Source organism: Eumetopias jubatus, unplaced genomic scaffold (genome assembly GCF_037043125.1).
Source record: "Eumetopias jubatus isolate StellerSeaLion01/CBP00866 unplaced genomic scaffold, mEumJub1_p1.0 scaffold_2, whole genome shotgun sequence".
NCBI lineage: Eukaryota > Metazoa > Chordata > Mammalia > Carnivora > Otariidae > Eumetopias > Eumetopias jubatus.
Genome location: NW_028274808.1, coordinates 172822093 through 172847965, shown reverse-complemented (window position 1 = coordinate 172847965; position 25873 = coordinate 172822093). Strand labels below are relative to the sequence as shown.

The 25873-nt window shown below is 35.6% G+C and overlaps 1 protein-coding gene across 5 annotated transcripts in view; it reads right to left on the bottom strand.

Annotated features, from left to right (window-relative positions):
• Window positions 1–25873, bottom strand: part of ARAP2 (ArfGAP with RhoGAP domain, ankyrin repeat and PH domain 2) — a 181023-nt gene that overhangs the window by 35560 nt on the left and 119590 nt on the right. For 4 of the 5 annotated variants that reach the window (XM_088021221.1, XM_088021223.1, XM_028087704.2 and 1 more), the window contains exons 23-27: window positions 20711–20858; window positions 19171–19239; window positions 16616–16690; window positions 13721–13838; window positions 4645–4773 (exon numbers count right to left, since the gene is read on the bottom strand). In XM_088021221.1, the coding sequence (XP_087877347.1) occupies window positions 4645–4773; window positions 13721–13838; window positions 16616–16690; window positions 19171–19239; window positions 20711–20858 (539 nt within the window). The remainder of the gene's footprint in view (window positions 1–4644; window positions 4774–13720; window positions 13839–16615; window positions 16691–19170; window positions 19240–20710; window positions 20859–25873) is intronic. The other variant, XM_088021224.1, reaches the window with a different exon arrangement.

Genomic DNA, 25873 nt, shown 5'->3' with positions numbered 1-25873 from the left:
ATTTAATTCCAAAGCATCTGTCATATGCAGCAATCTAAATTTAGAAACCCACAGGGATCTGCATTTGAGTTACATCTTGTATCTTAAAAGTATTTCTTCCCCATTGAGATCATTAAAACTTGATTCCAATGTATAACATTCTATTGGAATAATTTTAAAGATCCTTAATGCTTAAAACAAGACTTTTGCAACATAAAATTATTCTGGAGCCTTAGAGAATGTATTTATTTATGGTTTATTTGTGATAGAGATGCTGAAGCTTAACTCAATACAAGAGATAATGATAACAAAAGACAGTCTAATGAGATTAGCTATGACAACGTCTAAATGGCAATTTAAATGAAGTTTTATTCTCCCTATCGTAATGTCTCAGTCATAATCCATGGGGTAGAAAAGAAATTTGAGGACTATTATCTTTCTTTTCAAGTTAGTTAACTCCTCATTACAATAATGGCAATGGCATAAAATGTTTCTAAGAAATAAAATGCTGCTTTTGAAGAATACACAATTGATTTCTAAGTAGAAGCAACAGAAAATTTATTTACTCTCATATACTTTTATAAAAGTGAAGTATACTACCTCATCACCTCAAATGAATGAGCAGAAATTAAGTGTTGGATGATTCTAAAATCCACTCCTATTTGTGATGTCAACATTTTAAATTGTTCAGATAAAGTGAGAAAATTAAGGAAATGAAAACCCCTAAACTACCTGAAACACTTAAACTTATTTGATAAAATTTTGATTTAGCAAGTAGGTGTTGAAAACGTAATGTAAAACAAAAGTATGTGCTTGTAATTTGTTATATACATCAGAAAAACCCAATTAATGAAATGCAAGTCATGTATATATTCAAACACACACAGACATATATATACACATATATATATATATATATTTTTTGTATATGTAGATACAGGGATAGAGGTAGGGACAGGTAGGCAGATAGTAAAACCTGTGGCAACTAGACCTCAAGTATGGAAAGACATAGGTTGTACTATTTTATATCTTAACAAAATGTGAAAACATTAGCTATTTGTTACTGAGAAAAAAATGTGGTTGCAACCAACTACCCTTCTTTCAAAATCTGCTAATTTCCATTTGGTCCCCAGGTTAGAATAAGAAAATCTTAAGAAAGAAAAAGAAATCCTTCACATTGTTCTTTTTCTGCCATGCAGAGCAATGTATTTCTGAGATGACTCCAGTTTTCCCGCTAACGAATTGACAGAGAAATCACATTTGATTTACTTCCATTACTTTCCTTTTAGATCCCAATTTTAAGGAGCAGTGGATGTAATGAACAGAGCAATAATTCTGGAGTCGGTGGTCACTGTGATTGATTTAGGAGACATTCGCCAAGACAGAGACAAAGTAGACTGAATATCTAACCAACCTTAAATCTATCACCAAATATACCCCATAAGAAGTATTTATAAACTCCAGGTTGCTGCAAGATACGATTATAGGGAAATACGATCATGACATAAGAAACTGATTTAAAAAATAAACAACAGGCTGGAGTTGTTTTAACATGACAATCCTAAATTCACAAAGACACAGAACAAACCATAATGAAAGAGATTATTTTGCTTTGACAATCTAAATATAAATCAAGCTCTAATTAAAAACATTTATAAAAATTTTATTGGCTAGAAGATAAAAAAATGTTTTTAGAATATTTACTGCATGAGTACTCCTATTTTTGACTAAAAATACATAACTAATATGAAATGGTCCAATTAATCTATCTGCTGATGGTGTTACTCTAACACTTGACTTTTTTTTTTTTTCCCCATGCAAACAGAAATCATTTCCGGTAGAAAGAACTACAGACACTAAAGTAACAAGTTGGATACTGGTTCGGCAAACTGAGGCAGGGCCAGTACAGGGGATAGGCATGTGTTTTATGGCCCACAACCCATGAGAGGAACGAAGGAGATGTGAGAGTAACACAAAAGTTTGCTGACATTTTACCCTAGAGAACGTGTCATCCAGGTTTTTATGCAGATGTTTTGTCTACACCTTACGGAAGCCTGATGCTTTCATACCAGAAGGACACACTCCTAACCCCATAAAGAGGACACACAGGAATATGTGAGGCATCATGACAACACCTAATCTTCTGACCCAGTTGCAGACAGAGCCAATGCAGTTTGCCACTCTACCATCTCTTTGTGTCTTTGAACAACTTGAACGTTTCTACTCTGATGGGACTGCTCTCGACCAGCTCAATGTTGTTGTTTTTTTTTTTCTTTAAAGATCAGCACCTAATGGTATCCTTGCATTGATTATCCCTCACCCCCACCTGCACAAAACGTTCTTTTGTATCACAGACTTTTAAGATCTTATTCTTGTCTAGCCAATCCACTAGCATTCAAACAAGAGCTAAGGTATTATGTCTAGGTATGGGTTTCATGGTAAAATAGAGACATTTCAGAAGAATACTAGAAAAAAGGAAAATTCTCACCAGAAAAATAAAAATGTACCTGAAAAGATGATTTTCTAAAAGAAAAGAAACCAGGAGAACCTATTATATATATATATATATTTCATAATGTTGACAGGACTTGGTTCATAAGCTTGATACTTTTTCTTCATCTCAGTGTCAACATGAAAGAATAAGAGAATTTAAGAGCTAGAACAGATTTCACAGATTATCTAAATGGGAGATTTTCAACATGGGCACCACTGACATTTTGAGCCAAATAATTCTTTGTGAAGAGCTGTCCTCTGTTTTGTAGGATGACTAGCAGCATCTCCGGACTCTACTCACTAAACACCAGAAACACCACTATATCTAGTTGTAAGTCAGAAATATCTACAGACACTGCCAAATGTCCCCTGGGGAACAAAACTGAACCCACCTGAGAACTACTGCTCTACATCATGTCATATCTGTAGGACTAGAGAAAATTTCTGCTGCAATCCTGAAGAGGTATAGGTATGTGGTCAAAAACATAGGCGGTTATAATAAAGGAATTTAAAATAAAATAATGGCTTCTAAAAGGCTAAATTTCTCCAGCAAGAAGAATATACCTGTTCTGTTTATTTATATGCCTATAAGATCAGAATGACACAGAGTTGTTACACTGTTTGCCTTTTGTCGAAATGCCTTCAGGTAAGTAAACGATATAGAGGACAGATAAATAAGATGTAAAGGACACGTGGTGGACTGAATGTTTGTGTCCCCCAAAACCCATACACTGAAACCCCACCTCCTGGTGTGATGGTATTAGGAGGTGGGGCTTTTAGGAAGGGAATTAGGGTTAGATGAGTTCAGCGGGTGGAGCACTCATGATAGGACTGGTGTCCTACTAAGAGTCACAACAGAGCTTGCTTTCCCCTTCTTTGTTCCCTACCCTGTGAAGAGACAAGAAGAAAGGAAGTCTGCAACCTGAAGAAGGCTCTCACCAGAACTCAACCATGCTGGCATCTTCGTCTCAGACTTTCAGCCTCCAGACCATGGGAAGTAAATTTCTGCTGTTTATAAGCCACCCAGTCTATTGCAGTTCTAGCTGCCTGAACAGACTAGGACATGATCATGAAGTCAGAAACGTATCAGATTAGCTGGGGTACAACTAAGAACTTATGAACTATGGCTATTAGCTGGAGAACCTGAAATCCTTCTAAGCAGGTTTATAGCATTTAAGAGCTGTACATATATATAAAATTAGAAGACAGACCAATCTGTTCTCAAATCCAATATTTAGAAACTGTATGATCTGGGGCAAACTACTTCATTTCTCTGCACTTCTCTTCCCCATTTGGAAATTTCAAATGACAATATAATGCACTAGGAAGTTTAAAAAACTTTAAATGAGCTCTGTTAGGTATAGAGCTCAGTTAATGATATGTGATTAATAGTAAACAGTTATTAATATCAATTGTAAAAGCTGTAGTAAATTTTCTTATAGAACTTAACTCCTTTGCTTTCAGAGTTGGTTTATGTAGAGTACTGGCAGAACATCTTTTTCCTAATTTGTCAGTTAATGACAACAGAACAGAAGAATCAGTTTGAAAATAAAAGTTCTCTGATAGCTCACAAGGGTTCTGAGACTGGCTGGCATGTTTCCCTTGTGCTTGCTAACCTATTTAACCTTCCATGTGTACATGTCTTCTCCCAACTGGATGGCAAGTATCCTTATTGGAAGTATGTCATTTTGTACTTCTTTTTTTCCCCAATATCACCCCCAAAATAAATGGGAATTACAGCAAGTACTCAGTCTCAGAGCTCGTATAACCGGCACTTCTTGAATGCCCAGAGAACTTTCAAATGGAAACATAATTCAGGAAGAAGAATCATCATCTATCTAAAAATTAGAAAAACACATTATGTATTGCAAAAGTCCTTTTAAAAATATAAACCATTAAAAAAATATATAAACCATTCATTACAAAAAGCTTAACTTGGGACTACAAAATTAGCCAACTATTAGCAGAGTGCTACTCTCCAGGAAAATCTGCATCTGGCACTTGGGACTTCTGTCTAGATATTCTTCTTCCAATCCTACAATACTGTGTCAAGTGGATTCAGTATTTAGCTTCCCATTTTTTACATTATCAAATAATACTTATGCTATAATAACTATCCTTTAGCCACTTGAATTTTCAATTGTAGTTGCAATGTGAAATAACAACACCTACCGTTATAGTGTTTAATTGTATCAATGGTTAAGAATCTCTTCACCACAAGATAAGCAGAGCCAGGTTCAGCTAATGAACTCCACCGAAGCACCTGTTCCAATACATTTTCTGTGTAGTGAAGAGGGCGTTCTGCAAAAAATAAAACCAAATCAAATTGAAAAAAAAATTATCAGTTTTTATACCTTTTAAAAAATCCTTTAAAAAAGATCTGTATGCAACAAAAAATATAACCAGATCTTATGTTATACAATAACAACGCTAGGACTACAGAGAAGAGACCCTAACACCTAGAACACCATTAAGCATATCATAAAACTTACTATATAAATGAATCTGTGCAGGGACATTTGTTACTCAGCTTTTGGAAAAAAAAAAATCAGAGGTGCTATCTTTCAGATAAAATCTCAGAAATAATGCTACCCTTTTGTAAAAGAAACCAGTTTCTTATCCCTTCTTCTTAATTCATATAACATTCTGGTTTGCTTATGAAAAGCTATTTGCATTTGCAAGTAATTAATTGTAAAAGGACTAGCAAAGTTAATTTTGTTTAGTAGTAAGTAATAACCTTTGTTTATCCCAACATGATTAGCATGTTATAATTTCTGATCAATACCAGTGAACAATTTATAGCTGATAAAATTATAAAATATGCCTTCAGCAGAGAATGGATGAAAATAATCATAAAATACTACTAAGTCATTTATGTCTATTAGTGAAAATATCAATCAGAATTATTATGTGGCAATATTATACAGTAACTATTGATACAACAGTCCAAAAGTAAAAAGTTAATGACATCTTACAGATTTCTCCTCGATAAATACCCATCCATATGTTTTGTTTTAGGCAATCATGTTTTTAAATATATCACAAATTTTTAGCATGGAGTTAAAAAAAAACTTGTTTTTACAATTATAATCAAAGCTTCATAGAAAGTTTTTTCCTGACCAAAATATGACAATCAGTTGATAAAATGTTACAACAGAAACATATGCTCAGAAAAAAGGAAACTGACACCTTTCCACAGTACCCTGAAAATGGCATAATTAAAACAGCAAGAACATCAGCTTTTACATAAAGATGCTGATGCAGCTTTTTCAGAATCATAGCCATGTATAAGGTAATTCAACTCTTTCATCCCTTCCTAAATACAAAGTGCACAGCATTCTGGCTTTTCATTTTCTAATGCTAATGACAAACAAGAAAGAACATGTCAAGAGTACCATACTCATATAGGAACCATGATATTTTAATTGATGATAAAATCAAAAGTAAAATGACCAAATATATCATACCCTCCTTAATACTGATCTCCCCAGCTATGACCACAGCATTCCAGAACTTAATAATCTCAGGTCCACAGAAGAAGAAAACAAATTTTTCTGCTTCCAGTATAAAGAACGAGATTTTTGCTTACTGTTTAGTATAAGGAAATATAGTTCTGCATTCTATGCTTACTGGAGCAATCCTATTCACTATGATGATGGCAATTACCAAAAAAAAAGAAAAAAAGAAAACCCACAAAAAACAACAAAAAAATGAACGACTAAGCCATACATCTTAAAGGCAAATCTACCTCTTATTTACAAATATATCCTTTGTACACAGCAGACTGCTAAGTACATAATAAACATTCAATAAATACTCAAGGAATGAAGGATCTCATGAATTTCTATGGTGGAACATAATTAACAGAAAATATTTGTAAATGAAATCAGCAGACAAAATTATTTGTAAATTCAGACAAAATCTGTGCTTTATCAGTTCCATTTTTTTCAAGTAATTTTTTTAAAGATTTTATTTATTTGAGCAAGAAAGAGAGAGAGCATGAGCAGGGGGAAGGGGCAGAGGGAGAGGGAGAAACAGGCTCCCTGCTGAGCAGGGAGCCCAATGTGGGGCTCAATCCCAGGACCCTGAGATCATGACCTGAGCTGAAGGCAGATGCTTAACTGACTGAGCCACCCAGGCACCCCTCTTCAAGTAATTTTCTCCTCTATTAGTGGAGGTTATAATTAGAATTAACTGTATTAGAAAAAAAAAACTATTAATAGAATGAGCATTCTCTTTACATTTGACATTTCCTAATCCTTGGTTCCACTACTTGCAATCTCTAGGATACTACTGATACCATTAACAGTTGCCATTTCTGGAATAACTATGTATCAGACATTATATATACCGGATACTTTGCATCTGTTATCACTTTTAATCTACACAGCACTCTTCATTAGGTATCATTCATATTTTATATGTAAAGGAACCCAAGGATCAGAGTCGACTTGCCTAAAGTCAAACCCTAGCTGGTTCAAGGGAAGAACAAAGATTTGAACCTCAAATCTATCTTACTTGAATTCAAGCCCAATATTTTTAAATGCCACACTTAAGTCTTATTTTGGGCAACTATGTAAACTCCATAATGATTTTCTCACATGTAACTTGGGGAAAAAAGCATCAAATTGCTAAGATTTTTTTGAGGACTAGACAAGGTAATAAAAGTGAAAAGAAGGTCAGTTCATACTTCCCCCTTCCCTTGCCTATCATTGTGAGAAGATAAGGACATAATACTTTGTTTCAACATCCTGCACTTAACGAAACTGATGAGCCCACAGTTGGCTTGAAAGTAAGAATTATATTCCTAACCGGAAAACAGTATCCGGATTGAAATAAAAGCTCCCTCTTCTTTATTACAAGATTAAATTGGTAATGAGACTTCCGAGTATCAGAACATTGGTATTAAAAAGGGTCACTATTACAAGTAGATACTACAGTGATAGATCTAAAGTGTCCTTAGTTATACTGAAATCACAGTATTACTGACACCATAGATACAGAAGTAAATACAGATTTGCAAAAAAAAAAAAAAAGTGTCAAGTATGTTTTTCTCATCAGTATCACAGTATGAAATACTTCAGGAGAATGAAAATCCTGAAGATCCAAGTTCCCGTATAAAAGTAAGAGCTGAAACATGGGATGAAAGTATCAGACTATCAAATGCTACATTTATAAAATGGCATTAAAATCTACCTTAAGAGATAATAGGCAGGGAAAATTGAGACATCAAACATTGCTGGAATATAAATTCCTACAAATAAGTTTTTGTTTATAGTTCCATTTGCAAACCATCTGTCATGATAGATTATATGGTATGCACGTCATCTGGCATTAGGGCATTACTAGAAATAAATAACTCAGTTGCATACTATCCATAGCATAAAAATTGCTGAAAACTCAGTGTAGTTATTTGAGAAGAAAAGGTTATGGAGGTGGTTATTTAGCTAGGTAAATCACATTATCAATATCTTAAAATCAGGGTCACAGAATAAACCTGGCCTCCCTTGTTAAAGAGAGAACTATCCATTTTGCACTCCAAATAAGAGGTGTTATCCTTAAATTTCTGGCAGTAGTGACACACGATTTCCTGAAACAATGATGATTCCCTCAATAGTTAAATTCTTAGTGCGAAACTAAGAGCTGTGCAAGTTTTTCTCTGCCCTGTCCACAATCAGAGGGTGAAAGCACTTTCTGTGTCATCAGGAGAGAGACTGAAAAGAATCTCGATTAAATAAATGAACATATATGGGGCACCTAGGTGGCTCAGTCGGTTAAGCAGTTGCCTTAGGCTCAGGTCATGATCCCAGAGTCCTGGGACTGAGCCCCCTTTAGGGCTCCCTGCTCAGTGGGGAGTCTGCTTCTCCCTCTCCCTCTGCTCCTGTGCCCGCTCCCTCTCGCTCACTTTCTCTCTCTCAGATAAAATCTTAAAAAAGAAAATGAACAGATCTTTCATATCACATTAACTATAAGGAAGAAACAAGAAAACGCTTTGTTATGATATTGCTTTAGAGAATGTAACTGCTTCACAAACTTGAACCTCTCAGTGAAGAGGCCTACCTAAATAAGGCCCCCTGGGTGGTTATTTATTTACTTTTTTCCAGCTTTACATGTAAAGGCCCTGAGGATATGGGACTACATCTGCAGAGGACACTTCAGTTTTAAGATGAAGCGTTAAAATAAGAGCATACTTGAGAAGGTTAGCTCTTGATGAAGGTGATACCTTCTCCTAAGGTGGGTTTCAGCTTGTCTTAGTGATTGGCAGCAATGGGTTAAGGGATGTTTGGCATCTTTCAAAGAATGAAACAAAGAATGACTTTTCTTTATCCAGTACAAATTTCAAATGTCCCATTAGACATTCACTTAGAGGAAAAACCAGTTTTATAAATTAACTGAGCCTAGAATCTAACTCAGCTTTACATATATATTCTCAAAATATTTATATGGTTTTAATATGACATATTTTTCCATCAATTTGACTACCAGATAAGCAAAACAAGATTACTCTTTGTATGTCAGAACCGAATCCCCAATGTGATGGTATTAGTAGGTAGGGCCTTTTGGAGGTCATGTGCACAGAGCCCTCATGAATGGGATTAGTACCCTTTTAAAATAAATGAGACCCCAAAGAGCTCCCTTCCACCATGTGAAAACACAGGGAAAAGACAGCCCTCTATGAAGCTCGAAGTAGGCTCTCACCAGACACTGAATCTACCAGCACCTTGATCTTGTGAAACTTCCCAGCCTCCAGAACTGTGAAAAATAATTTCTATTGTTTATAAGCCCCCCAGGCTACAGAATGGTTAGAGCAGCCCAAATGGACTAAGACACTTTCACCAATGACAGTAATGATGCTAATGATACATGAGTCACAAATGGACATGCTTCAGTCTGCATCTGTAGTTGTCACATCCATGGTAATTCCATTTATAGGTTTAAGAATCTATTTTCAGGGGCACCGGGGTGGCTCAGTTAAGCGTCTGCCCTCAGCTCAGATCATGATCCCGGGGTCCTGGGATCGAGTCCCGCATCGGGCTCCTTACTCAGCAGGAAGCCTCCTTCTCCTTCTGCCTGCCGCTACCCATGCTTGTGCACTCTCTCTCTCTGACAAATAAATAAAATCTTAAAAAAAATATATTATCATTATCCTCAACCATCTAGGAGTGTCTAAGCATTTATACAATATATATTTGCTTCTTATTTTTATATAGTAAGGGAATAATAATTTTTTTAAATGTAAGTATAATAGATTATCTCAGAAGAGTAAAGGGAACATTACAAAATATTATAAAAAGGGGCACTGGATAGGATAGGGTAGAAAACTATTGCTTTAAAATTTACTGACACCGGGCGCCTGGGTGGCTCAGTTGGTTAAGCGACTGCCTTCGGCTCAGGTCATGATCCTGGAGTCCTGGGATCGAGTCCCACATCGGGCTCCCTGCTCAGCGGGGAGTCTGCTTCTCCCTCTGACCCTCCCCGCTCTCATGCTCTCTCTCTCTCATTCTCTCTCTTAAATAAATAAATAAATCTTTAAAAAAAATAAAATAAAATAAAATTTACTGACACCTAAAATAAAATCCAGCACTTCTGATTCACTTACTTACCTATTTACCTATTTATTTTTGGTTACTTTGTTACTTGGGGGGATTTATCTTTACATTTGAAAAAGCAGCAATTCCCAGCTGACATTCTTCCTATCAACTTACAGTCTTGTGACTACCAACGCCTTCACTTTTATCTTCTTTTTATATTTCACTTTAGCCTCCCTGCATGTTACTAGAAATAAAGCTTTTAACATTTCAGAAGGTCAGGTGGAACACAGGTTCCCATCTGCTTCAGTAAGCCGGCACAGTCCCAGGCCCCTCTGCTGCTTTCCCAGCACTGCTCCCTCAGAAGCAGCAAAAATGATCTTAGCTTTCTCTTCCAGAGAATTCTACTTAAAGAGTTGACCAAATGTTAAAACCGTGCCAAATCTGAATTCTTAACTCCTTCAAATGTCTTTTTTCTTGGTGTACATGGGTTGTTCCTTTGATTATATATTTAGATATTCACGAATCCAAATGACTTGAGGTCTCCTAAGTCTTTTTATATTCTCATCAAAACTTTTTTTTTTTTAAATTGGAGAAAAGGAACCAAAAAAAAAAAAAAAACCCAATCCAATCTTACCATTTGTGATGTACTAATTGTCATATTCAAGTTGATACTCATTTTCAGAGTAAGCATCCCTTCATTTTGCAAGAGAAATCTAGTAACTGTTTCCAGATATACGGCAATCTCTCTTCTAGCTATATATAATTCCTTCCTATCCTCATTCATTCTGCTTGCTCCTCTCAGTCAGGAGCACCAATGCCCACAGGCACAAAGCTCCAGTGATGTGACACAGGGATATGCTTCAATTCAATCCTCGAGAGAATAAGAGTAGTGGGGAGAGGGTACCTACCCCCAGATCCATGATTCATGATTTTGCTGTGGATCTCCTAATAAAAACAACCGAAACAGAAGCACATAGGAAACAATCTGCTGTCTAAGAGCTAACCAGGGCCTTGAGACCTCCTAGTGATTCCTAATCTGTAAGCAGAAATCAGTTCTCATGTACCTTCCACATTTTGATACATCTAATCCAAAGAGCAACAGTCCAAGTCACTTGAGTTCAGAATGTATCTATTTTTTGTCCCACCATAGTTAACAAGATACTTGTAGGGTATGTTCCACATCAATGCATTCTACTAGAGGAAGTGACAGGTATAAAGGTCTAAAAAACATGGTAAGTGTCCTAAAAAACATATGGTCTAGGACAGAGCCAGATATATATACATTACTATTCTACAAGTAGATAATATGCAGTATTATAGATCAATAAACAAGTAATCAGAAAAAGCTCACTGAGAAGAACTATGTTCATCTAAACATCTTCATGGAAGAAAGATTAGTTGAACTGGATCTTGAAGGATAGGCAATGAGGAAATAATAAAAGGGTTTTAAATGGTGGAACAATATCATCTTATTTGTAATTTAGAAAGATAGTTATCTTTTACTCACAAATATGATGAAGCTAGTAACCTACCCCCTTTTCTTAAAATGAAACAACAAAAATCTAAAGACTGCACCATCCATATACCTACAGTAATGCAAAAATTGAGCTTCACTTATTCAGATTTTAATTGTCTGGCAACTATGTCCAAGGCACTATGCCAGATACTAGATATAGAAAAAAGAAAGTCCCCCCCTTCCTTCCAAGGAGCTCTCAAGAGATTATAAATCCATGTGATAGGCACTATCAGATAAGACAAAGTGCAAAGGAACCCTCAGTATGGGTTTTAAAGGAGGTCAACTGGTGGGCCAGATGGGGGAGAGTAAAGATGCACTGGGAAAACACGAGATCATGCAGGTTAGGAAAGCACAGAGAAGGAAGGGATTATCTATAAAGAACATGTAAAATAAAAGATGGCAAAGATTGGGTCAGCAGAAACCAACCACTTAGGGGAAAGACAGAAGAAGAATTGACAAATGAGATAAAACGATTAGAGAGCCAGGAGGAGCATCCACACAGTGTCAAAAACAGAGTGAAGAACTTCAAAAGGAAAGGGAATGCTCATTAACAATAAACTCTACAGAAAGGACAAGTAAAGCCTGAAGCAAATCAACTGGACTTGGAAGCTGGGGCGGGGGTGCGGGGGGTCATACTAATCATCCACTAGACCACTTCCTGTAAATGGGGTGACTGAGTATGGGGAGACACAGTGTGAACACCAAAGCATGGGAGTCATGGACTCTTGACAATGAATATTAAAAAAAAATTACTTTTGAATACAAATTAGATTTTTTTTATGTTATGTTAATCACCATACATTACATCGTTTTTGGTGTAGTGTTCCATGATTCATTGTTTGCATATAACACCCAGTGCTCCATGCAGAACGTGCCCTCTTTAATACCCATCACCAGGCTAACCATCCCCCCACCCCCCTCCCCTCTTGCACCCTCAGTTTGTTTCTCAGAGTCCATAGTCTCTCATGGTTCGTCTCCTCCTCCGATTTCCCTCCCTTCATTTTTCCCTTCCTACTATCTTTTTCTTTTTTTTTTTTAACATATAATGTATTATTTGTTTCAGAGGTACAGGTATGTGATTCAACAGTCTTACCCAATTCACAGTGCTCACCATAGCACATACCCTCCCCAACGTCCATCACCCAGCCACCCCATCCCTCCCACCCCCCACCACTCCAGCAACCCTCAGTTTGTTTCCTGAAATCTTGCCATTTGCACCGACGTGGATGGAACTGGAGGGTATTATGCTGAGCAAAATAAGTCAATCAGAGGAAGACATATATCATATGATCTCACTGATATGAGGAATTCTTAATCTCAGGAAACAAATTAGATTTTTAAAGAATCATGCACGATTAAAATAAAGAAATGAAAACATCAAGATGAACTAATGAAAGACAAAGTATCTGACATCCCATTCATTCTAACATTGACTACAACACTCCTAACAATACACGATGAGGTATTTCAACGTTGAATTTTAATTTTTATCTTGAGCTTGCAGTTGGCAAGATTTTACTTTTGGCAGTTTGACAACTATACTTGAAAGGGTCCCAAGACCTTAGTAGGTATCAGCTAGACAGATGGTCAAGGTACAAAGATTTTCTTTTTTTTTTTCTTTTTCCTAGAGGTCTTTACAACCAAATGGTGTCATTAGAATGTAAAGCTTATTTAGCATTTGACTACTGGATTAGTGAAGGTGTTTTAAAAGCTCTCTTCATCCTTCTGCCTCTGAGATAAAAGATGACAAGATATCTGATCTACTCCACTAAGGACAGAGGACAGGGAAAAAGCCAAAAATAAGAGTCCACTAGGCTTAAAACAAATTTTTTTTTTAATAATCTTTTAAATCAACATTCTTTGTTTTTGTTAAAAGAGTAGTATATAGCAATGAGGTGGATGGCCATATGGTTACAAATCAAACTGCATGTCCTTATAAACAAAGGCCTATTTCATAAAGCAGCAACATAGATGCCTAATGCTTTGCACTATATTTTTATAGTCAATAATTATTGAGATGAGTAAAATCATAGGAGGGCAACCTCAAGTGGCAATAACATATTAACACATGCACTGAGGTAGAAGGGAATTCAAAATGAGATGTTAATATTTAAAAAAACATGTTTTAATGACTTGTCACAAAAATAGTACTTCTTCACACTATAAGGAATTTAAGAATCCTAGCATGAAAATCACTTACCCAGCTCTTCATTTTCAATGACTTCAAATGTGGCCCAAATATCACCTTTCATAGGAATTATATTTTTTATTGCTAATATATCATTAGTTAATTCCTCTGCTTCCATCACAGGAGATATCTATGAGAGAGGCAAAATTTCTTCAGAATGTATGTCAGACACAGAAGTTGCCTAATGACAGGGCCAATAGTGTTCACCCCATCTACCAACTTATGATGCTCCAAGTTTCTTAGTCTGTTTACCTAGCTTCTCTAAGCACACAGGAAAAACAGCCTGTTCCGATCTTCTCCATAAAATGTAATGTGAGTACAAAAAGATATTACAAAATACACATAATCAGGAATAATATTTTTTTCTCACTTAGTGAGCACTTCTATCACTCAAGGAGGGAAGAAGGTACATAGTCAAACACAGATAGACCTTCACCAGACAGTGAATCCAATGGTATTCCAGGACTAAAAATTTTCACTCATCAGTTCAATAATCAAGAGTTCAAAGTGGTTTGGTTTATTCAGTCTGGGCCCTGAATTATACAGTCAACTGCGGTCTACCATGCCAAAAAGCCCCAGGGTTTTAGTGGTCTGTGGTGTGCCCTGCCGTGCGAAGCGACAGATGGTGGGATACCAAAGCACGCTGGAGCCAGGATTTCAGGGCAGAGGGCAGAGTCTGCAGTGCCAGCCTTGGGGCCAGCTCCACAAGAGTCCCAGAGCCTCAGGCCATGACATAAGCACACCATCTTCTTCAGGGACTTTTGGGGTTTTTGACTGGTTTCTTCTTGTTTTTGTTTTTACCAATCTTAAATGCATACTGGACAAAAGCAAGCTGGCTTTTTTCAATATGAATTTAGTTATAACGTTAAACAAACAGAAGATGTTTTAAACATTAGGATACTGCAACTGCAACCTAGTTTGCACTTTTTCAGTAAAAGTATGTACCTATTTAAAAATTTCTTCAAAAAGGAATGTGCTCATTACCATTTCTCCTGTCTAGTACATAAGCATATCACACATATGTAACATAAAACACATTTTGTTACAGGTAACTCCTATGGTCCATCTTCTGTACTTTGTGGAATGTATAGCTTTCTTCGGAATATATGAATGATACAATAAAGTCCACTGGTTTCTATTTTTAAAAGCCCAATTAAATATAATCCTAAAAGAATAAAAAAAAACCTCACTATCTGGGAAAACTGGAAAACTTTAATCAGTAGAAACATTAGATGAATCATTTCAATAATGCTGCTCACACCTCAATGGCTTTAACATTTTTTAAGAAGCATAACCCTTTCTTAAAATAATAAATTAATGAGAAACCAAACTGTGAAGGAGTCAGCCAGGAGTGCCTCAGGTTGACACAGGAATGGAAAACTGGAACTCCATTCCTTATCCCCGAAGACTCCCAAGGACAGGGAACCCCCAGAACTACTAGAACTACACAAAGCATGCTTGGAAAATCATTACTCCAAGGAATATATAAATCAGTATGATAATCATCAGATTAGGAATATGATGATCAAGGAATGTGTTCTGGCCTTAATACTTTTAATTCCCAGTTTGTATTCATGTAAACTTGAGACATTACTTGCTTCACCTATCTCCTGGGGCTGAGGTAACAACCAGCTGAAATAAATATAACTGAAGAGTTTTCTAAAGTCTTAAGCATGAAATAAATGTTAATGATTATTTTTACATAGTTTTTGTTATGTTTTTAAAGAGAATTTGGAGTTGTTATAGGTGAAACCGGACAGTCCTTTATGTGCATATACTTAAAATAAGAATTTTGGTCAATTGTAATAACTTGTGTTATGGTCTTATCGGTAAGATAAAATTAAAATAAGCTGCTAAACAGTCTGTGCATAGGTGGAGCTAAGTCATGTGCTTTGAATTGACTACCTCTTCTAGCGTTAGCGATGAACTTGTGCTGATTATCTGTACTACTTCCTTGTGTCCCCTATTATCAACATACCACGAGCAGCATAAGAAATTTGATGTGGCCAAGGAGTGGCAAGACTCCTGCCTCTTAGCGACTTATGACTGCAGTAGTTCACGCCATGTTCTAAGTGAGTTAACCAGAGCCACAGAAACACAATATGTAATCATTAAAAAAATATACATGAGTAAGTACAATGTATTTAACAAAACTGAAGTCCAGAAATATATAAGACTCTATTTAAATCTTGGACTTTAGATGGCAGAATGTCTTCCTTATACAGAGAATGTAGTCTTAACTGAGCAGGACACTGAATTATCACTGTTACCCTCCCTAAGGCAGATGAAATACAGAATATGGCAGCACAAGGATACTTTTAATTCAGAAAAAAAAAAAAGATTCATATTCTCAAAAAGAGTTGTCCAATATTCAAATAAATTGGAAGATAGGAAGTTAGTCTAGAATACAAAAGTGGAAGACCATTAATAAATAATAAAAATAATATAGGACTAGTAGTATTGATTATTTATTAAACACTTACGTGCCAAGCAATTTACTGTTTTAGAAGCAGTATCCCATTGAGGACTCACATCAATGATATGATGTAAATACTCTAATTATCCTCATTTTACAGGTGAGACGACTGCAACTCAGAGTAAGTTCACTTGCCTAATGTTAAGATGCTATGAAGGGGAGGAACAAGTATTTGAGGTCAGGTTATTTTCTAGAACCTACAGGAAATCCTAACCATAACCTAAAGCATCTAAGATGTTCTCTTTCCAAATGACTAAAACATGGAATTCCTGGAGGATTTTGGAATAAAAAGTCAATCCTATCAATCAGTCATTGTTTGAATGAGACAGGTAAAATACAAGAAATAATGGAGAATTCAAAATACAGAAATTAATGTATATTAATACTGGCAACTTCCAAAAGTACTCTTTACATCCATCTTTAGGACTCACCCGAATTATAATACTGCAGTCAGGTTCCTTCCTTTCTACATACACTTCAATTAACAAATCTCCAGCCTGGGAAACCTAGAAAGGGGCAGATGTGAAAACAACAAATGTAAGTATGACACTTAAGACACAAAGTCCTAGCCCTATTTCTAAATATTTCATAATAGTGAAATGAGCCTGTCGATTGCATGATGATACACATTTTCCAGATGCGGTTGACAAGGAATCTACACAAATGATGTAATCCCAGTGCAATTTTTTTTTTCATCTCTTAACCAAGAGTTTAATATCCTGAATATTCTTGGTAAAATAATGAATCTGGCTACAATGGGAATAGGCTGATGTCAACAGGAGAAGTTAGAAGAGCCATTGCCATGTATGTTAATAGGACAAACAAAATGAGAACTGCAATGATCCATATAGTAACTGTGCTCTCTCTAAGCTACAGTGTGGGCATAATACCATTATTTAAAAGGGAAAAAAGGTGTTGCTAAATTTTCAAAGAGACATATCTAAAAATTGAAATTTGAGGATAAATTAGATTGGAGCTATATTAAAACTAAAAAAATAGAGAAAATATATTTAGCAAAGAAAAAAAGTGAAGTGATAGAATAAGGCAGGTGAAAAAGAGTTTTTATTTTAATTATTGTCAGCCAACTATGTAGTGTTCCAATATTTGGGTCACTATTATATCCCAGGAGACATATTAAGTGAAGAAGAGACAATCCAGAAAATAAAAACCATAAGATATCACTATGTAGATTAACAGTATAATGTGGAAAAGGGTAATGAAAAACCAAAGGAATCTATGAAAAATATTTTGAGTAGCTTTTTTCAGAAATTGCCTTAAGTTATGTAACCACTTAGAAATAGTATCTCCCAATTAAAAAAAAAATGATATTGGAGAAACAATCATTCTGAAGTTAAATTTTACTAAAAATAAAACCTGATGAAGAAATTAGTGAGGAAAACATTAAAAAGGTACTTTGAGGAAGTGTTCTTAATTATTCTGACACTACAGGCTTAGAAAAGCATATTTCCAATTTTTCTTCCTCACTTTTGAAGCTACACAAAAATTTGAGGGAAGAAAGGATACAGTTGACATTTCTACTTTTCACTGTTTGCATAAACAACTCTCCAGGAAGGACACATTTTAAAAATTAAAAACACAAACACAAAGGACTCATAGAGAGAAGCCAAAACAAGAATAGCTAAGAAATTCAAACAGGGATAAGACACGGAGGCTGTCAGAAAAATACGCTATAGCAGAGTTTTCAATGGATTAGAGAAAAACACACGTGAAATAACAGGTTTCTCCAAAGTCGTCTACTTTTCTGGTAATTCTTTTCCTCTACTTAGTGACTTATACTTAATTAAAAAGCAGCCAAGACTCATTATTGTAATATGAATATAAAAGATAAAAATGCAAAAGGACACTCATACTTGATCTAATAACAGCATAGGTAATGCTGCCAAAGATTATCCCTTGGGCTCACACAACCCTTTATTTCATGACTGAAACTCCCCAGAAAGCAGTAATTCAAGTAATTCAATTCAACTCAACGAGCCAGATTTTTTAGTTGTTATGGTTAACTCCTCTGGAGTCTGCATTAATTACTTAGGGTCAAAATGGAGGAGATGATTTCTCAGGTAAGTACTCTATCACAGTACTAGTACTCAGGATCTCAGGCACTAGAATTGAAGTCTTTCCTCCCCTCCTTCATATGGAATGGTAGCTCCAATGACTTTCCTAATATTTCAGGAATAAGGTAAATTGAGTCTGACTAATAAGGAAGCATTTGCCTCATTCTCTGAGTATATCTATAAACAGAATATATTTGACCCATTGATATTATTTATATTGGTATCCTGAATCCACTACAATTCAAAGTGATTAGAGGAAGTTTAAATATGAATTTTAAGAAAATCCAGTGAATGTTCACCAAACAAGGAAAGGTATGCTGGAAAACTGCAGTGCAACCTGAATACACAAATCCAATATAATGTGACTGAGGAAAGCAAAAGAGGGTTTAGAAAACAGTCAATTTAAGACATAAATCAGCATATGTGACAAAGATGACATTAGAAACATTCCACTAATATAATCATCTGAGAGCATGCAGAGCAAAAGCATAGAAGAAATAATTTATATTTTCAAAATCATAATGGAAAGAATCATTATAGAGCTGAATTTTCAATTTACTCTAGTATTTCTTTGGCTTTAAATGCTTCCTTTGAAATCCACTGGCATTTTTAATAGCGCATTTGTAAGTAAAAATTGATTTTATAAAGGGCATTAATAAGATTAATAATGATTTTTCCCTCTGTATTTTGAAAAATTTACATTAACATACTTTGGCATTCTGCATAGAAGCATCATGCTGCAAAAATACGCAGCTATTTTATCTAGGTTCTTTTTTCCCCATTACTTTTACTTTGCTTCACATAGGAACTTGAAAATAAATACAACAAACATCTTTACTTACAATAGAAGTTTTTGTTTTTTGTTTTAATTTTTTTTTTTTTTATTCTTTGGAGATCTAACTAATACTACTCACTTGAGTGTCTTTCCACTTGGTAATAAAGCTATTTTCTATGTCCATTTGTTTGACTTGGTCTTCTTTAACCTGTTTAAAATATAATTTGGGACATTCTAATAAAATACAAGAAGTGATGGTACTCATCCTCACATAACTCTTCAGGAATTTAAAGACCAACAATTTAAAAAATAAATTAGAATGGCCATCTTAATCAGCATGGGCCCACACAGCTAGGGCAGAAATAAAGCCAACATGACAGAGCCTCATAAAGTTCAGAGCATTTTATGATGACATCACTTCAAACTGTGGATTCCATCAATGGAAGCTGTATCGCTAAGCAACTTAATAAGCAGAGGGGATTATGAATGATCTGCTAGAGTTTATGTAGGTTGAGAGACAAGACTCAGTCTCAAACTGAAATGCTAATTAAGTGCATACAAAACTTCCACCACTTCAAGTTGGAGTCAGCAAAACCATGAAGATAACCATTTATTCACGTAACAGTACAAAAAGAGAATAAAGAGAGCACGTAAAGCCACACGTTACTTTTTTTCCTAATTCTTTCATTTCTCAGCATCAGAATTATTGCAAAGAAGCTGCTGTTGATCAAAAACAGTGGACACATATAGAAAGAAAATAAAAAAGAGATCAAAGAGCAAAGAGAATCCAACAATTTTGGTGTCCATTCCTATATATATTAAGATAAAAACTATGTGTTTTTATTTTATTAAAATAGAGTTTCTTTCCTTTGGTTAAGGAATCTTGTGATCACTTAAAGAAGGTAAGTCTACGTATAATAACCTATTACATTAACCCACTTGACTTCAACTAACATATCCATAACCCTGGAAAACAAGAAGTCTTATACAATGTATCACCATTTAACAAAGAGCCCCCAAAGGTTACATGACAGCCATGCCAGTGGTAATTAAGTGATGAAACTGTATCTTTGACTCAGATCCCTTATATTCTCCCCCCATATTCAAATCCTGGGCTAATTTCCTCAATTTTTACTTCTTTCAACTAAGAAATCATCCCTATTCTGACAGTTTTCTGATGAAACACTGAATATATTGACTTCATAAAACAGCAAATGAAAGTCAAATAATTAGAACAAATGACTTAGTAAAAACCACAGGATATTTCAGGTTTTTCTTCATTTCTAATTCAGACATAATTAAAACACTAAAATGCATTCAATTGTAGAATTTATCAGCCTGGTATCTATTACCAAATTTATGAAATTCATAATTTCACACCTCTGAGTAGACATACTTAATACATACAATATACTGACAAAGGAAAAAAGCCATAGAAACACCATAAATAGAAAATATTCTGTCCAAAAGACACCAGATGGCTTTCAAAGCAGCCAAATTTAAATGAATGGCTACAGCTTAAAAGGCTAGTTGTATTTAAAGTATTAAAAATCATATAACTATCCTTTATTTTTAGATATTCATGAAGACTTGATTATAAACATCCTAAAATGTATTTTTTAATTTGCCAACAGTAACATCAAAACTATTTTAACAAGGGCAGGATATAAAATATTTACCTCAAATATCTCAACATAATTATTAATTAAGTCCTCGATTACATTCACTTCTTCACTAGTTTGTCCCTTAGTTTGAAACAAACAGGATGAAAAGACCAAGGCCAAATTATGCGCATTCATGTGATTGATTTCTGAGCACTTCTGAACCCTGTTAGAGAAAAGCACAGCTCATTACCACACTCTTCGATTTGAAGTTTTCATAGAACTTTAGTCACAATACCCATTTATCACTATTTAACACACACACATATTGAAGGTCTCTGATATAACAGCTATGGTGGTGATTTAAAGAAAACTGCAGTTCTTTTTTCCAACTAGATTATAGTCTAGTTAAGAACATAAGAAAAAAACTAAAAGAAGATATGACTACAGGTTACAAAGCAGTACTTGTTTGTTGATTGGAGGAGGGACCCACCATATCCAAATAATTCCAGATAATGGTGCAACCTGAGGCTAAGGCATAAAGATGTGCTTGCACAATGGTGGAAAATGACTAGAGGGACTGAAGCATAAATGAAAGAGGGAATAGGGGGCAGCAGGTAAGTAGGAAACAAGGCAAGAAAGGTGAATTGGGAGGCATATAGGAGAGAGTTCCAAATTCAAGGTTTAAGGCTGAGCTGAGTTTTCCAGGAAGGGCAAATCAGGTGAGAAAATACTTGGCAGCATGTGTTTGTATGGTTACTCAAAATTGGATATTATCTCTCAAAAAGCAAACACTTAATTTAAAAATACAATTATACTTTTCTTGGATATTATTAAGAATGGCTTTTTGCAATGAACAGACAAGAACAGAGGAGTCAACTCTCCCCACGAGTAGGCTACAACATTTGGGTCTTACGAAGAGCCCTTAAAGTAAAGCTGACCTTCGAACAACACAGTTTGAACTGTGTGGGTCCACTTACATGTGGATTCTTTTCCATAAACACAGTACAGTACTATTAATATATTTTCTTTATGATTTTCTTAATAACATTTGCACATTTGCATCGACAAAAATGCACAGGTGATAACTGTAAGTGATACACACAGAAGTATCTGTTGATGCTATTTGTTACTGATTATATATAATAGGACCCTGCTCAATTTCCTAATTACATTTATAAATTTTAAAATACATACTAAAAAAGAGAGACCAGCTGTATCAAAGGAATAAAACAAGACTAAGTTAGGTACACCTATCTACAAAAAGCAGAGATTCTAGTAATTACAAAAAAAAGTAAAAGGTGACAGGAATATATATATGATGATGTAAGAAACTCACAATAAAATACCAAATTGCACAGCAGAGACAGGGCAAGCGTAATCATCGTATGTGATTCATAAGATGCAAAAGGAATTGCAAGTTAATAGAGGAGGGTATGATAATTGTGGACATCCCTCTCAAAACCACTCCTGTACTTTTATCACACTAAATTATAAACATCTGGAAAATTTATCTGCAGGTCTGCCTGTGTTACTAGGATCGAAGCATCTCCCCGTCTGGGACTCTCGCTTTAATCACTCTGGAGTTGTGTAATAAATATCTGGTGAATGGAATTAAGTAAATGTTAGTCATGCAGGAAGCGATCTGTTATCTGGGGCAGGGATGGAATTAAATGCTAAATCAACCTGACCTTATTCAAATCGACCTCGCAAACTTCGGACAATTCTATCAAACGTTCCCACCTTTTGTGAGACTTCCTTCTGCCATAGCATCCTCTTTGCTACTCTTCACCTCTCTCCTCTTCCATTTCTGTAACTGCCTTGATTTCTGGCATAAAGTCCACACTACAGCTTTTTTTTTCCTTTCCTTCCTTCATTTCTCTGCCCCACATGCTATCATTCCCAAGTGTTCCTATTCAGCCCACTGAGTCTCTTCTCACTCAGGCTTTCTCATTAGAAGTCCAAGAAAACGGTTTCCTGATTAGTTTCTCTGCATCTATTCTAATTTCTTCCCAATCAAACCCATTAATGGGTTATTGTCCTAAAACAGATTTGATCAGTCACTATTACCTAAAGGAATAAAATCCAAATTTTTTACATGACCATCTGAGCCTTTCACAACCACCTGCCAGCCAACGACCAACCAGCTCATCCCCTAGCACACCTGTTTCCCAGAAAATATCCTCCACTCATATCTTGTCCTTACCTTTCTTTCACACCCAGCTCACATACCCCTTTAGATGTGAAGCATCCCCTGGGTGTCAACACACGACAAATCACTCCATCCTTCTGCCCATGCTAAAATTCTTTATATTAAAAACTGTCCCAGTGTTGCCGTGTTTCCCTAAAAAATATAAAATGCCCTCCAGCAACCCTGTGTATTCACTCGGACATCCAGATGCTCAGTTTGGGAACGGTGGACTTTAAGACTTTGTCTTCATGTATTATCATCAAATGTTTCTGTTCACGTGGAATCTTTATTTTATTTTATTTAAAGATTTTATTTATTTGACAGAGAGAGAAAGAGAGAATAGGCAGAGGCAGGCAGAAGGAGAGGGAGAAGCAGACTCCCCTCTGAGCAGGGAGCCCGATGCGGGACTCGATCCCAGGACCCTGGGATCATGACCTGAGCCGAAGGCAGACACTTAATGACTGAGCCACCCAGGCGCCCCTTCACATGAAATTTTAATAGGTACTGTTGTGTATGCAGTAGTAACTAAAATATATGTCAGTTGGAGAGGGGGAAGGACAGGAACTCATTATCTCAAATTCAAACCTGAATTAAGAAGTTAAAGATTCTTAACCACCTGGGTGGCTCAGTTGGTTAAGTATCCGATTCTTGATTTTGGCTCAGGGCATGTTCTCAGGATTGTGGGATCAAGCCCCACATCAGGGTCTGCGCTTAGCAGGGAGTCTGCTTGGTATTCTCCCCCCTCCATCTCTCTCTCTCCCCACTTCCTCCCTCTCAAGAGCATGTGCCCTCTCTCTCTCAAGCAATAGATTTTAAGAAAAAATATGTATAACTCAATATTTAAAATATTAACTTAATAAACTGTAGCAGCTTGGTCATACATTAAAATATTTGAAAAAAAATCTGTTCCAATGTCTCCTTAGAGATAAGACTATACAACATATACACTATACTTGTATAATATAATAAGAAAATCAGTTTTACAGTAATGGAGTTTCCATGCATGAGAAGTGGTAGTGGGAAAAGAAATATAACGAGAAAAGAAATTGTGAATAATTTCTGAATGTAGACTGCAAATAAGGTAGTTTTAGTAGAAATTAGCTTCACTAAAATTCATTCAAGAGAGTTCTACATCCATGCAGGAAGGACTGCAGCTACAATGATATTCCTTAAGCCATATTTACACTTATTAAAGTTCTGTGGTAATTCTTGCTGATAGCAAAACAAACCAAACCTTTCATTTTAATGGAAAAGGTTTTTTTTTCCCCAAAACATTCCTCATCCTTCAGAGATCTCACTTCTCAAGCTACTACTATATTCTTCCTATCCTCCCAAATGTTGAAAACTACATACATTAAGACAATATTTTTGATTTTTAAAAATTTTCTCCTCTGATCAACAGTCTGACACTAAAATGTTAGAATTATCAATTAGATACAAATTCCTAAGGAAGAATTAGAATTTTCTACAGAGTCCACCATGAGAAACCACTATGCTCACAGACAGAATCCTGCTAGAGAATTCTGGACTCCTTCTCTTCTCCAGCTTCCCCCTTGAGTTTCAAAAATTTTGTGCTTATGTACTGGATTCATTTGGGGATTCTGTACCTGATTATTTCTAATTCATTTAAGAAATCTTCCAGTATGCTATTTATCTGAAATGGATCTTCGTTACAGAAAGAAACACTAAAGTGATAGTTTACTGGGGATTTCATTTGAAAACCATTTTCTTCAGCCATCCCCCCACCCACCTACTCTGGTACGCCAGCTGTTCTCTGTACTTAAGAATCCGGCTTTTTTTTTTTTTTTTTGGTCTTTTTTTTCCTTCTTTGTTCATTTCTTTCTTAAATTCCTTATGTAAGTGAAGTCATATGGTATTTGTCTTTCTCAGTCTGATTTATTTCACTTAGTATAATATCCTCTAGGTCCATCCATGTTGTTGCAAATGACAAAAACCTCATTCTACTTTACGGCTAATATTTCACTGTGTATACATGCTACTACTTCTTTATCCATTCATCTATTGATGGACACTTAACGTTGTTTCTGTGACTTGGCTATTATAAATAATGCTGCAATAAACATAGGGGTGTATATATCTTTTTGAATTAGTGCTTTTACGTTCTTTGAGTAAATACCCAGTAGTGGAATTATCAGATCATATGGTAGTTCTATTTTTAATGTTTTGAGGGACATCCATACTGTTTCCACAGTGGCTACACTATTTCATATTTCATATTCCCACTATTTCATATTCCCATCAACAGTGCATGAGGGGTCCCTTTTCTCCACATCCTTGCCAACACTTATTATTTCCTGTCTTTTCGTTACTAGCCATTCTGACTGGTGTAAGGTGATATCTCACGGTAGTTTTGATTTGCATTTCCCTGATAAGTGATGTTGAGCATCTTTTCATGTTTCTGTTGGCCATCTGACTGTCTTCTTTGGAGAAATGTCTATTTAGGTCCTCCACCCATTTTTAATCAGATTATGTGTTTCTCTGTCATTAACTTGCAGAAGTTCTTTATATACTTTGAATATTAACCCGTTATTGGATATATCATTTGCAAATATCTTCCCCCATTCAGTAGGCTTCCTTGTTTTGTTGATAGTTTCCTTTCTTGTGCAAAAGCATTTTATTTTGGTGTAGTCCCAATAGGTTATTTTTGCTTTTGTTTCCCCTGCCCAAGGAGACATCTAGAAAGATTTTTCTAAGGTCAATGTCAAAGAAATTACTGTCTATGTCCTCTTCTAGGATTTTTATTGTTTAAGGTCTCACATTTAGGTATTTAATCCATTTCAATTTGTTTTTTGTGTATGGTATTAGGAAGTGATCCAGTTTCTGTCTATTGCATGTAGCTGTCTGATTTTCCTAGCACCACTTGTTAAAGAGACTGTCTTTTCCTCATTGTATATTCTTGCCTCCTTTGTCATAAATAAACCATGTAAGCATGAGTTTATTTCTGAACTCTCTATTCTGTTCCATTGTTCTGTGTGTCTATTTTTGTGTCAGTACCATACTGTTTCAATCACTAGAGCTTTGTAGTATGT